This window comes from Nicotiana attenuata, unplaced genomic scaffold (assembly GCF_001879085.1).
Source record: "Nicotiana attenuata strain UT unplaced genomic scaffold, NIATTr2, whole genome shotgun sequence".
NCBI classification, from domain to species: domain Eukaryota; kingdom Viridiplantae; phylum Streptophyta; class Magnoliopsida; order Solanales; family Solanaceae; genus Nicotiana; species Nicotiana attenuata.
In genome coordinates, this window is record NW_017671321.1 from 141,040 (window position 1) to 158,196 (window position 17,157).

Consider the following 17,157-nt stretch of genomic DNA (forward strand, 5'->3'; position numbering starts at 1 on the left):
TAGGAACATTTTATCAAGTTTTTAGATGCTTAATTTGAGACAAATCTTAGTTTGAGTATCTAAATGAAATATATTGACAAGATTAATTGTCAATATATTCCACCTTTTAATAACTTTTGTATCAGCAAAATATTATTATTACGTTATTTTCTGGACTCAAAAATTTGTTTCTAAAGCTTTTTTGTTTTATCCCAATTTATTTTTTTATTAACTGGCTTTTTCCTTTTCAACTTTGTATCAATGCATATTGCTGAGTTACATTACCTGGTTTTATTAGTAAAAATAAAAAGTGCAGAAAACTAAAGGGCAAGAAACTAAGAAGATTAGCAGGTAGACATAATAAAATAATTTTCTCTTAAATTATCATAACGAATCAACAAATTTCTATTATACAACTCTACGCTCGATTATATTATATCCTATTTTGTAAATGCTGGTTCTCTCTCTAAACCAAAGTTGAACAAGAAGAAGTAGCAGGATCGTATAAGGCAGGAAGCAAGTATTTCCTTCCGTTTGTACCGTGTGCATTGTAGCTTGCACCTGTAGTCTTGTCCACCAACAAATCTCCAGCATAGCCAGGGTAAGCACCCTTAGCGTATACACCAGGACAAGCAGATGCAGCTTCCAATGGTGCATCTGCCTCTCCTTGATAGTAACCATTTCCAAATGGGTTCGTTGCGGTCCCAGCCAATAAGCTAGCCAAGTTAATCACCATTCCGTCAACACCCACATCGTTGTTTGGTGCAACCAGGGGTGGGCTCTGTGGTCCGTAAATGGGCTGGTGGAATGGCCAAGCGCAATAGCCAGCACATTGGGTCTCTGAGTTACCAACCCAAATATATGCAAATTTGTAAGTCTTGCCCCTTATAAAAGCACCTTTAGAAGACCCATGGGTCCCACAGCGATTGACGCAGAACCCATCGACTGCAACATCGGAGGCGGTCAAAACAATGTTAATGGCGTCTTTTTGTTCACCCTTTGATGCCAATTGTACAATTTGTTTCTGGGTCAGTGATTTTCCTAGGGAATAATTTTCGACAAGCACTTGTTTTCCCAAATAGAGTGAAAGGGACTTTTTGGAATTGGCGAGATGGTAGTATTTTTCAGTGGTCTTCCACCATTTGGCTACAGATGGATCGGCTTTAGATGGAGTGGAAGAAGAAAGGGAAGTGATGAAATCAGAGACAATGGCTCTTTGGGATGGCTTGAATTTGCCATACCAAATTAGATTGACAGAGATTTTGCCGGAAAGGAGTGCACCTTTGTGGTACTGCAATAGTTGATTTTGTGGTTCTTGGACTAAAGCAGTGAGCTTTCTCGAAGCAAAGCACACATTAATGAAAGAAATCAATAGAAAGAGTATGAAAATACAATGGGTCGATTTCAGACCGAAAGAAGAAGACGACATATTTTTTCTATTTCTTTGGGAAGACAGTAAAGAGAAGTTCAAAGTTTGATGGAAGTTTTTAGTGTTAGAAGTAGTTCGGATGGAATGTAGAAGAGAGGGGGAATATATATACTTACAATAGAGAGAGGGTATTGTGGTTGTTGCAAAGCTGCTGAGAAATGAGGGTAGGGGTTGGAAAAGTGACATTAACTAAAACGCGTTGTCATTTTCATTAACTGGAGCTAGCTGCGCAACACACGAAGACTTTACTACCAACTTATAGCGGTCACTACTTCCGCGGCTTGACAATTGACACCACTATTACAATTGACTTCCTTCATTAGTGCTGCTGTACCAGTTTCGTGAGAGCAGAGAAGTTTTATTGTGTGCGCGTGAGGTCCTTTTTGTTTTACAAATTTATTCACTCTAATTTTATATTTCTAGGTCTATAAAAATCTGGATTCACAAAACTGTAAGACAAAAAGGATGCCTCATACAACTAGTATTAATTGTATGAGATATAAAATAAAATTTTCCGTGAGACTAAATATAATGGAAGATGTAATTGACGTACTGCTACCTTGTTTCAAAAGAAAGCTAAACGCCCTCCCCCAACAAAACATATTACTAACAATTCACAATATTGGAAACTATTCTTTGTATGAAATTTCATGCTTGACAAAGAAACTAGTAGTGAATTTTGTGTGGGCCAAGATTAGGTCTAGTTTAGCGAATGTAGACGGACGAGCTGAGGCCGAGGTCGAAATCAACCACGGTCCAATGGTGAGGAGTCGCTCAAAGGGAGAGACCAACGCCGAGGTCGAGTAGAGAGCAAACGGCTGCAACTGTTAGAATATTCCTAGGATTATGAATAGGAATATTCTGTTAAATGTTCCCCCACATTGTAATTTTTTAGGGTTTCTAGGGATATCCCTTATAAATAGGAAGAGAGAGGAAACAAGGGGGGCGGGGGAGGGGCGGGGGATTCGGAACCTTTATGAAAGAACAACTTGTAAAGAGTTGACTATCAAGAATATACAAAAAAGCTTGTCTTATCTCTCTAGTTTGATTCCGTCACATAATATTCCTCTTAGGTTCACAAGATCCAAGAACATATAGTTCATTTCTATTGTCTGCTGTCACACGGTGTAGTTAGAGGAAGGAATCATCCTTCTCATCCAACATTTGGGCGACAAATTCCTTCTTATTACATTTAATGCCATTTATCACGTTTATTGCATGTTTCATCCTCATATTTATTGTTACTAATTGAACATTAACTCGGCATTTGTTGACTTGAACACGGTCCCATACCGTCCAAGCTGTTTAATTTCGGATCTTGAATTTATTACTTTTAACTTGGATTCACCCCTTATCTATTTATTAAATTGGTGTAACTAAAAGGACTTAAAGCTTTTGGTCACCAAACACATCCAAACAATTGGAACGTCGCCCAACTCAAATACTTCAACTTCTGAAGATGGACGTCCTCCAAGTCGTACTCTTTTTTTCCTCTCCCGAGTTTTGTCCCAATTGGGTTTTCTCGGAGAGGTTTTTAATGAGGCGACGAAGGCGGCGTCTCGGAGTTTAGGTATTTAGTTCATCGCCCCGCTTATCGACAACTTCTCTAGGCCGAGCGATGAAGGGACTAGATAGACTGGGACTCCTCGAATGTATGTACGAACCGAAAAGAAATGCAATATTCTCCAATGAATAAACAAAGCAGTATTTCTTACACCTCCGCCAAATTTGCACATCACGCCAACGCAAAGGAAATATACATTCGACCCCGTTCGAATCGTTCTACATTCAACCTTGCTCAAATTAACTTACATTCAACCTCGTTCGAATCAATATACATTCGACCCCGTTCGAAACGTTCTACATTCGACCTCGCTTGAATTAACTTACATTCAACCTCGTTCGAATCAATATACATTCGATCCCGTTAAAATCGTTCTACATTTGACCTCGCTCGAATTAACTTACATTCGACCTCATTCGAATCAATATACATTCGACCTCGTTTGAATCGTTCTACATTCGACCTCGCTCGAATTAACTTACATTCGACCTCACTCGAATTAACTTACATTCGATCTCGCTCGAATTAACTTACATTCGACCTCGTTTGAATCAATATAGAGTCGACCCCGTTAGAATCGTTCTACATTCGACCTCACTCAAATTAACTTACATTCGACCTCGTTCGAATCAATATACATCCGACCTCGTTCGAATCGTTCTACATTCAACCTCGCTCAAATTAACTCACATTCGATCTTGCTCGAATTAACATTCAACCTCGTTCGAATCGAACCGAAAGTCAGGGACTTTCTCACGAAAGAACACTCACAAAATGAAAAGAAAGAAGAGCTAGAAATACACAGCAAAAGACAACTATTCCATTTTAAACATTCCATTCCAATACATTTTTACTAAGGGCTGGAAAGACGCCCCCACAAAAAACAGCAAAACACAAAAAAGCAAAAACTAAGTACAAAGACTTCACGCCGCATCATCCCCCCCATCACCAGCATACTCATCGTTGTACCAAGGGTCAGAGGCAAGCCCATCTAAGGCGTCTTCATAATCGTCTCCTCCAAGCGTACCGGGATCATAACCACAGGCGTCACGAGCTGCACGTGCCTTGACACGAACATCCTCAAGTTTCACCTCGAAAATCATCCCAGCCGTCTTTAGAGACCTGTATATATCAAGTTGGGTCTCAGCATGAACCCACATTCATACAACTCCCGTGACTCACCGGGATCGGCAGAAGTATGAGATGTAGACGGTCGGGCCTACTGTTGCGCCTTTGCGGCTCTTAGAGCAACAACCTGCCCATTCAGTTCAGATAGCTTCGCTTCCAAACCCCCAATCCGCTCCTCAAACCTTGCCTCCTTGAGCGCCGAAGTTTCTGCCTCAGTAGCCTGCTCAGACCTGCAAATACGAAGGGCGCTCCCCAGGGCTGCCGCCTCCGCCACAGTGGTCGTTCTTGCTTTCTCAGCTCGGCGCAATTCTTCGACCCTGGTGCTCAACTCACCCCTCAAGTCGACAGCCCTTGCTTCGCTCTACTCGAGCTCGACCCTTAAAGACACTACCTGTGCCTGAAGATCAGTGGTTTCGGCCATCACTCCCTTGCTCACCTCAAGCTCATCCTCCTTAGCCCTCAGCGCCCCCTCAAGCACGCTGCACCTGCCGATGGCCCTCATAAGCTCCTCGTCTTTCTCCTTCATCTCCTCATACTTCTGCTTGAGCCCGTCGCGAAGCGTCTGAAATTGGCCGTCTTGGCTAAGTAACTTGACCGGTGTTCGATGCTTAGAACGGTACCCCTTGTATTTGGATACCATCTTCTCGAAGAGGGCCATCCTGCGCTCTTCCCGCCGATCATTTTCCATCTCCATAATGAGGGTCTGACACGCAAAAGAAGACAGGTAAGCGGAAGTGAATTACACATACGAAACAAACTAACCTAACATGAGGAAAGCAAACTCACTCGTAAGGCCATACGAGATATACCTAACGACATATCCGCGTCCCTCGGTGTCTGCAGCATCCTGTTCTCAGAATCCGCACATAGAAGAGTGAAGGCCGGCACCGCCCATTCTGAATTGGCCATGAGATCGTAATCTACAAGGATGACCATGTGCCTATCAGGCCCCTCCGTCCTTATCTCCACTCGCGTAAACCTCTCTTCAAAAGCCTGCATCTCCTCAGGGTCGACATTGGAACCCGACCCATCATCTTCTACGAGGATGGTTTTATCCCTTCCATCCGCTGATGATGAGCCGACCCCGGCCACTCATGCAGGTTCCCCTCTAGCGAAGGTCCCTTCAACCTCTGACGGTTTTTCCTCCGAAACGACAGCCGGCATGGGAGCAGCCTCAATGCCCAGTGAGGGCGCGACATCCGCATCCAAAACAATGGGCCTTTCCGACTCAGTATCAACAGCACCAACCCTTCCAATCTCCACCCTACACCTTATCCTCGGTACCGCCTCCCCCTCGTCATGAGACGATTCGTCAATTAGGTTCAAGACGTGATCGAAGGTCTTAGCCGACGTGACGGTTGCTTTCGGGGCGGAATCACCCAATGGAGGAGCTAGAGTTTGGCCCTCTCGTACAGACTCGGCCAGTATGAATTGCATTCCAGACGAAGCGACTGCCTGGCGGAAAGAGGGAACCAGAGCCTTCACCTTCTTGGAAGCTCAGCGACCTGGCACAAAAAGAAAATCGTGTTTAACAAAAAATGATGACAAGACAGTGGCAAGCTACAACGAAAGTGAAAGGGTCGTAGAAATGGGAATCAAACTCACTGGTCAAAGGCTTGGGACCGAACCGCTTGTTAAAGGACATCAAGTCACGAATCCCCACAGTATGAGGTAAGACGCGAGTCACCCAGTCTTCGATATCAGGAACCAAGGGAGGTGGACGCTTACCAGCTGAAAGTAGAAAGACATGAGCAGGTCAGAAACAAAAAGTGGAGGGATGAACAAAATATATGACGAACGGTGAAAGCCCCTTACGATTGAAGTTCCACTACTTAGGGAACCCGGCTAGGTCCGCCACTACTTGCTTGGTCCTGACGAAGAACTAACTACACCAGAACCGGCGATTCGCTTTGTCATCCATTCCCGTCACCAATCCTTTAGTCCCACGGTGGCGGAGATGAATCAGCGTCCCCTTGAAGAAACTAGGCGAGAAAAGATGCAGCGGATAAAGGCCTTATATAGGTAAGGGGAAACTTCACAACCGGCCAACTTTGCAAACTTCGCCAGCATAAAAAGGCCTTATATAGGTAAGGGGAAAGCTCTGTCGGGCAGACGCCATAAAAGCGGCAAAACTCCTCAACGAGTGGGGGAAGAGGAAGAGAGTAACCCACCAAAAACGGGTATTGGTAGAAAGCGCAATACCCAGGTCGGTGAACTTGTATTGAGTCATTCCCCACCAGAACAATATCGACGTGAGCGGTAATACGGAATTTAGACCGCATGTAAGATATTTGCTTCGACCCTATGACTGATAATACCTGCTCAGGAGCAGGGGCAGGTTCTTTCTGAAAGTCATTTCTAACTGACGGGTTCTGAGGAACTATCTCCTCCACGGTGGGAAAACTTTCATCTTCTGCAACCATGGGTTCGCCACTACTGGAAGGCATAGCCATTGATAAAGGGGTGGCATCGAAAACTATATCAGAAGTGTGAAGGGAGTTTGTCATTTCTGCAAGAAACTTGTATACCGTAGAACCGGAAGAAGGGTATCAACGAGAAAGTGTTTGATCAACGGGAAAGCTAGAACTAAAAAGCAGAAGTAAATCGGAAGTAAGGGTTAGAAAAAAAGCGGAAGAACAAGCAAAGTGCCAAAGGAGTATGAAGTTCGAATAGTCTCATTTTTTAATCTCCCTTCCCCTATTTATAAGGTATTATGGCGCCAAGACGATGCAAGAAACTATCATTGACACTAAGATCGAAGCAACAGAGGCACTAGAAACGATGCATTGCATCGGGAAGATGCGTAATGATGACGCGCGTGGTCATGATGTCATCCTATGTTAGCCACGCCAATCACAACCTTTGAGCCGACCCGCCATCAACGTGACATCGACCAATTCAGTTCATTCGCCATGACGGAATATCTTGTGATTAGATGCAGATAAAATCCGCTCATCAAGGACTTCCAAGAGGACGACCTCAATAAGCAGAGGGACTAACTGTATGAGTCAAAATTAGGTCTAGTTTAGCGACTGCAGATGGACGAGCTGAGGCCGAGGTCAAACCAACCACAGTCTAGTGGCGAGGAGTCGCTCAAAGAGAGAGACCAGCGCCGAGGTCGAGTAGAGAGCAAACGGCTGCAACTATTAGAATATTCCTAGGATTATGAATAGGAATATTTTGTTGAATATCCCCCACATTGTACTTCTTTAGGGTTTTTAGGGATATCCCTTATAAATAGGAAGAGAGAGGAAACAAGGGGGATTCGGAACCTTTATGAAAGACTCTTGTAAAGAGTTGACTATCAAGAATATACAAAAAAGCTTGTCTTGTCTCTCTAGTTCGATTCTGTCACATAATATTCCTCTTAGGTTCACAAGATCCAAGAACATATTGTTCACTTCTATTGTCCGATGTCTCACGTTGTAGTCAGAGGAAGGAATCATCCATCTCATCCAACATTTGGGTGACATATTCTTTCTTATTACATTTACTGTCATTTATCACATTTATTGCATGGTGTCATCCTCATATTTATTGCTACTAGTCATTGAGTATTAAGTCGGCATTTGTTGACTTGAACATGGTCTCATACCGTCCAAGCTGTTTAATTTCGGATATGAAATTTATTACTTTTAACTTGGATTCACCCCTTGTCTATTTATTAAATTGGTTTAACTAAAAGGACTTAAAGCTTTTTGGTCAAATAAATTTCTCTAACATACTTTTTTCAAGGTGAGAATAGCATCCACATAAATATATTTTCTATATATGTTCCTTTTTCTATAGCTCATAAATTTTTTTTTCATTTTTTTCACTATTGTCCACGTAAGCTAAGCTGACACATGGATAAGACCAAGTAATTTAAGAGCAGCGTCAGTGGACACGTAAATTCTGCGCCTCTACACAAACCGCTCTTTCCATTATATTTACGTGTTACGGAGTAGTTGACACTTTAGACAGTTTCTCCCCTAGTTGATTTTCTATGTTAAACTAACATCTATATGTGGTGAAGTCCAAAACTTTAATAAGGCTATTCAAAATGAACACCCTTTGCTAGTGGGTTATGTGAGGGCATTCAAAGTTATTTTTTTATCAATAATAAGTAGTAATAGTTTATTCTATATACAGTAGTATAATTTTTTGACAAAGAATGTTCAGTTGAACATTCTTGGCCACACATAGCTTTGTCCCTGATATCTACCTATTGTGTAAAACAAAACCAAAAAAGATTTACAGATCCAAATTATCTTTACCTATGTAACAGATAACTTCTTTTATTTTTCTATATTTTTCTCTTGCTTCCGGGATTCTTGTAAACTTTGTCCAGTTCAGTCTGATTGAGATAAAATTACGATGGCCATTGTAGAAGAAGAAGAAGAAGAAGATGGAACAGAGAAGAAAGGAATGAAACAGAGAAAATGTATTCTGTTAAATGACAACTGTCAGTACAAGTAGTGAAAAGATACATTTATACAACTAATACCTAACTAACTATACTAACAACCAACTCACTAACTATGGTTCTAGCTAACTTAAGTTAACTATACAATGGTTAGGTGATAGTTGTACTATTATGATCCTTTACACCTCCCCCCCCCCCCCCTTCAAGCTAGGAGGTATGAAGACATCCTTCATTCCTAACTTGGAAAGCAGGTAGTGATGTTGCAAAGATGTCAAACCTTTTGCTAAAATATTAGCCTGCTGTTCTGTAGTAGACGCATAAACTGTATAAATCAAACCAAGTTGAATCTTCTCACGGATAAAGTGGCAATCAATATCTATGTATTTAGTACGTTCGTGAAACACCGGATTAGTAGCAATCTGGATAGCAGATTTGCTGTCATAGTGAACAGGGACAGGCAGCTGAACCTCCACACCTAATTCTTTGAACAAACCAACAAGCCAAACGATCTCTGCAACTACAGAAGCTAAACTCATGTACTCTGCCTCGGCTGAGCTCCTGGAGATGGTGGTTTGTTTCTTAGACTTCCAAGAAATCAAAGAGTCCCCTAACTTCACCACATAACCTGTAACGAACCTTCTAGCGGATGAGCAGGATGCCCAATCAGCATCATAATAGGGCTGTAAGTGAGAAGAAGTAGTAGATGACATAAGAATTCCCATGCCAGGACTTTGCTTGATGTATTTGACAATTCTGATGGCTGCCTCCATATAGGATGTCTTAGGGGAATGCAAAAATTGGATAACAGTTTGAAAATCACAGGACATCTCTGGTCGAGTGGCTGTCAAATAAAGCAGCCTCTCAACTAGTCGTTGATAACTACCAGGATCAATAAGTGGTGGATCTTTCTCCAAGCCTACATGCGCGTCAAATTCAGTAGTTGTTAACTTCTGATTGAGTTCAACTGGTGCAGCCACAGGTTTAGCACCTGCTAAACCCATATCAGAAATAAGTTCCAACGCATACTTGTGTTGATGAATTAAAATCCCATGTTGGTTTCTGGCAAACTTAATTCCCAAAAAGAATCGAAGCTCACCCAAATCCTTAATCTTGAAATTCTTCTACAATGCATCCTTAGTATCTTGAACAAGCGTGGCATCATCCCCAGTGATCAAGAGATCATCCACATAAACCAAGACAATGACAGTTTTCCCAACTAAGCATCTTGTGAATAAAGAGTAATCGAGATGGCTTTGAGTGAAGCCTGATGCAAGTAGAGCAGATGTCAATTTTATGTTCCATTGCCTAGAGGCTTGCTTGAGTCCATAGAGGGACTTAACCTGCATGCCTGTTGTTTACTTTCAGTAGCAGAAAAACCATGAGGCATGGTCATATATACTTCTTCATTAAGATCTCCCTGCAGAAATGCCTTGTAGACGTCCATTTGATGTATATCCCAGTACTTGGATGTAGCAACTGAAATTACTGATCGAACAGTAACCATTTTCACTACAGGAGAAAATGTTTCCTGATAATCCCACGCCTCTTTTTGGCTATAACCTTTGGCCACAAGACTTGCTTTGAATCTTTTAACCTCACTTGTAGCTTTATACTTTATTTTGTATACCCATCGACAACCAATTTCCCGTTTACCAGGTGGCAGTGACACCACCTCCCAAGTATTGTTATCTTCCAAGGCTTGTATTTCAGCTTTTATAGCATCAATCCATCTAGGATCCTTAGTTGCTTCAGCATAAGACTTAGGTTCAGTCTCTAATGAGAACTTAGAGATAAAACTCTGTAGGCAATGACTCCATTGGAGAAAATGCTGCATCATCTCCACCTGTAGGCTGAGACACAGGTTGTGGTGTAATAGAAGCACATGGTACTGAGGGTACTGAGTCATCAAAAGAGGGCATATGTGACACAATAGGAGAAATTGGGAATGGGGAAGTTTATGAAGATTGAAAGGGAAAAATGGATTCAAAAAAGACCACATCTCTGCTAGTAAAGAAAGTACCATTATCCAAATCATACAACCTGTATCCCTTCTGATGAACTCCATATCCCATCATCACAGTCTTAATTGCCCTTGCACCAAACTTGTCTTGCTTAGTAAGTATGGTAGCATAACATAGATAACCAATAATCCTCATATGATCTAAGGTTGGTGCTCTGTGATAAAACATCTCATAAGGAGACTTGTTATGCAACACAGTAGAGGGTATTCTATTAATGAGGTAAACTGCAGCTTCTACACATATACCCCAGAATTTAGAAGGCAAACCCCCTTGAAACTTAATAGCTCGTGCAGTTTCTAATATGTGTCTATGCCTCCTCTCCACCACTCTATTCTGCTGAGGAGTGTAAGGGCAGGAACTCTGATGTAGAATACCATATGATGAAAAAAGAGTGCTACAGTTGTGATTAAAGAATTCTTAGCCATTATCTGACCTCAAAACTTTAATCCTCTTATCAAATTGATTATCATTGTAATGAAGTTTTGTAGTAACAGAACAACATCAGACTTGACTCTCATTAGGAAAACCCAAGTCCGTCTAGTATGATCATCTACAGGAGTAAGAAAATATTATATTCCATTATAGGTAACAGAATTGTAGGGACCCCATACATCCATATGGATCAATTGAAAAACATCCTCAGCTTGCTATGACTTATTGGGAAAGAAATCATAGTTTGTCTTGCTAATGGACACACATCACAAGAAATCCTAGCTTGTCTTGCTATGCAGAATCTCCTGTATGCAATTGCACTTTCCCTGCATCATCAGTTGATACACCAGTATCAGATTGTAACAAACCTTCATCACTAATCATGTGATTGGTGGCACCCGTGTCTATGATCCATTTAAAAACATTATCATCCGATTGACAAGTGATATTACCTGCCCCTGCCATATGAGCACTTGGTTCAGTAATGTTGGACTTGTTTAACATGTGAAGGATTTGATTGTATTTATCCTGAGTGAATACAGGTGGTGTATTCTGTTGATTACTAGCCACTTGTTGCTGACCATAGACATCAGTACCATACTGATTCCCTGTCACAATGTTAGCTCTTTTCTTTGGCTTGAAATCTGGTGGAAAACCAATGAGTTTGTAATAGTGCTCCTTGATATGTCCTTTCTTTTGGCACTAGTCACACTTCATGAGCTTGAAACATTCAGCTTTGGTATGCCCTTTCATGTTACAGAATTCACATTGTGAATTGTACTTCTTTTGATATTGCTGCCCTGTACCTTTACTACCATAAAGAGCAGTTGGTTCAATCCTCTCTATGATTACACAATGTCCTCCAGCTAGCATTTTCTAACTTTCATCTTGTATTACCATTGCGTAAGCGTGATTTACGTTAGGTTCAGGATTCATCATCAAAATATGAGATCTAGCTTGGCTGCATCCATCATTCAGTCCCATTAAGAATTGAAACAACTTCTGACGCTCCAAATACACAGTGTGTTCCCTAGATTGTTCACTCTCATAACAGGGAGGAGGTACTATAGAATCATGTTCATCCCAAAGGTACACACAGAAACAAAGGAAACTCCTTGTGTTATAGTAGCAATCGCTTTATGTAAATGATATGCTCGAGAAGTGTTTACCTTATCAAATCTCTCCTTGAGATCCTTCCAAACCAGAAAAGCATCAGAACGAAACAGGATTCCACTAAGTAAATCTGCATTCACATTGCTCATTAGCCATGAAACCACAATTGCATTGCACCGATCCCACTGTTTTTGCAATTCACCTTCATAGCCCTTCTTCACAACATATCCATCCATAAAACCTAGTTTATTTCTTCCTAAAATCGCAACTTTCATTGCACGACTCCACAGTGTGTAATTTTCCATCCCAATCAGTTGAATTCCTATCCTACAGAGAGAGAACCAGGCGCATCTGAAGGATGCAAATAAAGTGGGTTTGTATAATCGAGAGTTTGACCCATGGAAATCAATCCATTAGTTGTTCCACTCGAAGTACTGCTAGTTGATTCATCAATCGCCATTTGAACAGAAAACTTAGGGTTTGCAATTAATCATCTACAATTGAACGAAAACGGACTGAAATTCCTCGATCCTCACTATAGATCTCGTGATAGATCCATCAATTCAGTCACTAGAATCTCTGATACCATGTAAACTTTGTCCAATTCTGTCTGATTGAGACAAAGTTACGATAGCCATTGTAGAAGAAGAAGAAGATGGAACAGAGAAGAAAGGAATGACACAGAGAAAATATATTCTGTTAAAATGACAACTGACAGTACAAGTAGTGGAAAGATACATTTATACAACTATACCTAACTAACTATACTAACAACCAACTCGCTAACTATGGTTCTAACTAACTTAAGTTAACTATACAATGGTTAGGTGATAGCTGTACTACTATTATCCTATACAATTCTCAAGTACAAACATAGACTACACAAACACACTACAATGCCATTATGTTCATGTTATAATTTTGAAAATCTGTCATACTCGTATATAGTGGGGTAAATTTTCCAGTGACTCCAAATTTTGAGCTCCCTTAACTAATGTGAGTAATTGTAAATAAGCACAAAATAATATTACTAAACGGAATAGAAAATATCCCATAAACACCCAACGGATAAATACGAAAATCCTTGTAAAAACTGGAAAATAATTTGATTGCATAACACAATTCTAAATTGGACGACTCGTCAATTATTGACATTTACTATAATACAGCAATCCTTCCTTTTTCATCATCGTGAATTATCTAATAAAAATCAATTCTATAAAGGTTGTCAAGACATTCAAACCCTACATAAAAAATGGGCAGAATATCCTGGTAGACACTTGTACTTGTTTGTGTTTGTCATCCCGGTCCCTATACTTGATAAAGTTTCGTCCAGACACTTATAGTTGTTCAAAGTCGATATTTTAAACCACTCTGACCATTGACCAAGTCTACGTGGCAACTTAATTGTTGAAGTGGACAAAATACGTGTATTTCACGCATATAAGGAGCGTGGACATAAAAATGTAATGATTAAAATAAGGAAAAAAATAAAAATAAAAGAAAAATACAAAAAATCAAATTAGAAAAAGAAAGAATGAAGGTGCCTAAGCTCTTTAATGGCGTCTCTGCTTCTCTTAGTTCTGCGACCTACTAACCCCCCCTCCCTTCTCCACGTTACTCTTCTTCTCCATTTTAACCCAACACCCCCAATAACACAGTCCTTCCCTTCACATCTGCATCCACCACAGATCCAAAACCTCTACTAGATTAGCAGCAGTTTTTGGGGAATTTTTTTCTCACATCCCCATTCCCTTACTTTGGAAGATAGCCTTTGCAAAGAAAAGAAATAGAAATAGTGGAAGAAGATTGCCTGTGAAACCTATTTTCGATTCGTTTTCATGTAGCAAAATTTTAGATTGTTTTGGGTGATGTTGGTCTTTTGCGTAGTCATTTTTTATGACAGGTTCTTTTCTGGTGGTTGATTGGTGGTACAACGGTGGAGTGTTGGTTGTGAAGAAGCTTTGTAGGTGAAGGGTGGTCTGTTTTCGATGATTCTTTAGGTTGACGAATGGATCTGTTTTGATTATTGTTGCTGTGTTTCGCTATTTGGATCTTTAATTGAATTTTGGGGAGGAGACTCAAAGGTTTGTTTGTTGAGAATTTTCGAAATTCCATTGTTGGTCTTGCGAAGAACGAATCTATTGATTTGAAACCTCAAGTTGTTGCTTACATAGTACTAAAACTCAGCTGGGTATTGAAATTTAGACTTGAAAATGCGATAAATATTTGTGTTTGAGGATCAAAACTGGAGCGACAAGCAGAGACGCCATTAAAGCTCGCTTGAAGCTTCTGGGTATATTCAGGTTTAGAAGAAAGAACCTACTGTATCTCTTTTCTATGGGTTCGGTATTTGTGTAGGGTAGCCTGTCCTATTTTTCAATAGTTTACTTTCTTATGTGGCACTAGTAATGACGTGGCGTCCTACGTGTAGGAGATTGCATTACACACACTGGTAGCTCATGTCATAAGCGTTTATTATACACGATTTGAACGAGTATAAGTGTTTAATTGGCAAACTGATAAATTTGGGAACCGGCATAACAAAGTGGCACAAGTATAGGCTATTCTGCCTAAAAAATGATAGAAGTTGGACAAAGAACGAGAAGGGGCAAAGGGGCATGCTTGATTTCTAATAATTAACCCTCTTCTCTTCTGTTATTTGTGTTGATCCGTTTACAGAACTTGGGAGAATGCCAGCTGATATCTATATTGTTCTTTTGCCTTGTCAAAACGGGCAATGGAGCCCACCAAATTATTGGCTTCTCCATTGTTATGCTTAATCACCATTTCAAATCTTACCTATAAAATGTTAAGCTAATAATTCGCTTCGGCGCAACTAATCCTTTGCCTAATTGATCGGCAATAATTAATTCATCTGCATTCCAACAATAATGTTAAGTATATATCTCACTTGGCGCAGAATTTCGGCGCATTAGATAATCGTTCAGTGTTTCACCCCCTTGGTAGAGTTGAACTCTTTTTTTTTTTTTTTTTTTTGTGAAAACAAGATATATTTTATATATTAATACTAAGGTGAAAATTTTTCCAACATAATAGTGTCACTTAGGACACTTTGTCTTAGGATATTTAAGTTTCCTAGACTAGTTAACCTATTACAAGTAGCATGTTACTTATGTAATGATCTTTTTTACCTGACAATAGTTGGAAGAGAACTTAATCCCTTGTTTGACTTGGGAATTAATTAAAAAATATATACGCATTTTTTTCATTAGTTGTGTTTTCTCAAAGAACTAAACAGGAGATAGGAAAACGCTTTTTAATTTCCTTTGATCCCTTCTTTATTTTAATGGTTGTAGGGTTATTTTCCTCATTAATTTCCTTAATTGCATAATCAATTGCAGTTTTAAGTAACCTAGCTACGTGCTGGAACATGACATATATGATTTATTAATTCACAAGGGCCATATAATCACTTATAATTAAATTTTGTGTACTGTCAAAATATAAATATCCTATACTATTAGATTAACTTAACCTAAGGATATAAGTTTTCATGACAAGACTAATAAAAAAAATTGACAAAATAAAATAAAATAGTATAACTAAATAAATAAACTTATACTAGTATAAACCCGAAGTCCATTATTCAAATGGTCATTCAACTATCCAAAATTATCTCCTAAAGTCACTTTACTTTCGTTTGTAACAACAAAGTCACTAGACTATGCCTATTGCACCCAGAAGGTCACTCAATTAGATTTTCCAAAATTTGGATTGCCAAATGCCTAATTTACCCTCTAAATTATAAAAATTTATCTTCTTTTTATTTTTTTTAAAACTTTTTAATATTATGATTTTCCCTTTTTAATTTATATTATGGACTTACCTATAGAATAAATAAATATTGTTTATAAATTAAAAAAAATAGAAAGTATTTAAGCATATATAATGATGGAATAACAAAATAACGAGCATAGTGAAGAAAATCAATTAAAATAATTTGTTAGTAATAATTGTATGGGTCAAAATCATATTTAGTTCAGCAAATGCAGACAGACAAACCGTGGTCGAGGTCCGAACCAAGCACGGTCCAGTGGTGAGGAGTCGCTCAAAGGGAGAGACCAATGTCGAGGTCGAGCAGGGGGTAAATGGTTGCAGCTGTTAGAATATTCCTAGGATTATGAATAAGAATATCCTACTGAATATACCCCCACATAGTACTTCTTTAGGGTTTTCTAGAAAGACCTCTTATAAATAGAAAGGGAGAGGGAATAAAAAGAGGGATCAGAACTTTTGTAAAAGAACACCTTGTATAGAGTTGACTATCAGGAATATACAAAAGCTGGTTTTGTCTTTTTCGTTTGATTCCATCATATAATATTCCACTTTGGCTCACAAGATCCAATGACACATAATCCACTTCGTTTGTCTATTGTCACACGTGGTAATCAGAAGAAGGAATTATCCATCTCATCCTACATTTGGGTGATAAATTCCTTCGTATTACCTTTAATGCCTCATCACATCTATTGTATGTTTTTATCCTCATATTGATTGCTAGTCACTGAGCACTAACTCAGCATTTGTTAACTTGAACACGGATTCATACCGCCTAGGTCGATTAATTTAGGATCTAGAATTTATTGCTTTTAACTTGGATTCACTCCTTATCTCTTTATTAAATTGGTTTAACTAAAAGGGTTTAAAACTTTTTGGTCAAACAATTTGGCGCCGTCTATGGGGAGGTCCTAGTTAAAAAGTTTAGTTTCTTCTAGATCTAAAAAAAACAAAAGAAACTCCTTTTCTTTTTCTGGTTTGCACAAGCTAATAATGGCAGGAAAAGGAGAGGAAAGCCTGAAAGTAATGATAGGTGTCACTACCAATCTCCTAGGCACCATCAACGAGATAGACAGGGAAGGCGAGGAGAATGCGACACCGAGCGCCTCACCCAGGCAAAGCGATTTACCCTCTCCACATGGGAGTGTAACCGCTTCACATAAGAAGGGGGCCTCCACGTCCACGACAGAAGAAGCATCGCCCGCAGTGAGAAAGGTATTGGAAGCGTGGCTGATAAGTACCCTAAGCAGTATACCCGACAAATCCGCTCAAGGGGCGAGTAGGA

At 39.7% G+C, this 17,157-nt stretch overlaps 1 protein-coding gene across 1 annotated transcript; it reads right to left on the reverse strand.

The window, feature by feature from the left end:
- Nucleotides 1-331: 331 nt before the first annotated feature.
- On the reverse strand, nt 332-1,504 carry LOC109207548 (protein EXORDIUM-like). The gene has a single exon (XM_019370487.1). The coding sequence runs from the start codon at nt 1,406-1,408 to the stop codon at nt 446-448; it is 963 nt and encodes a 320-aa protein (XP_019226032.1). The 5' UTR covers nt 1,409-1,504; the 3' UTR covers nt 332-445.
- Nucleotides 1,505-17,157: the final 15,653 nt, after the last annotated feature.

Bases quoted from the DNA above. Each gene is read 5' to 3' on its own strand.
- LOC109207548 (XM_019370487.1), bottom strand. From the start codon at position 1,408: ATGTCGTCTTCTTCTTTCGGTCTGAAATCGACCCATTGTATTTTCATA.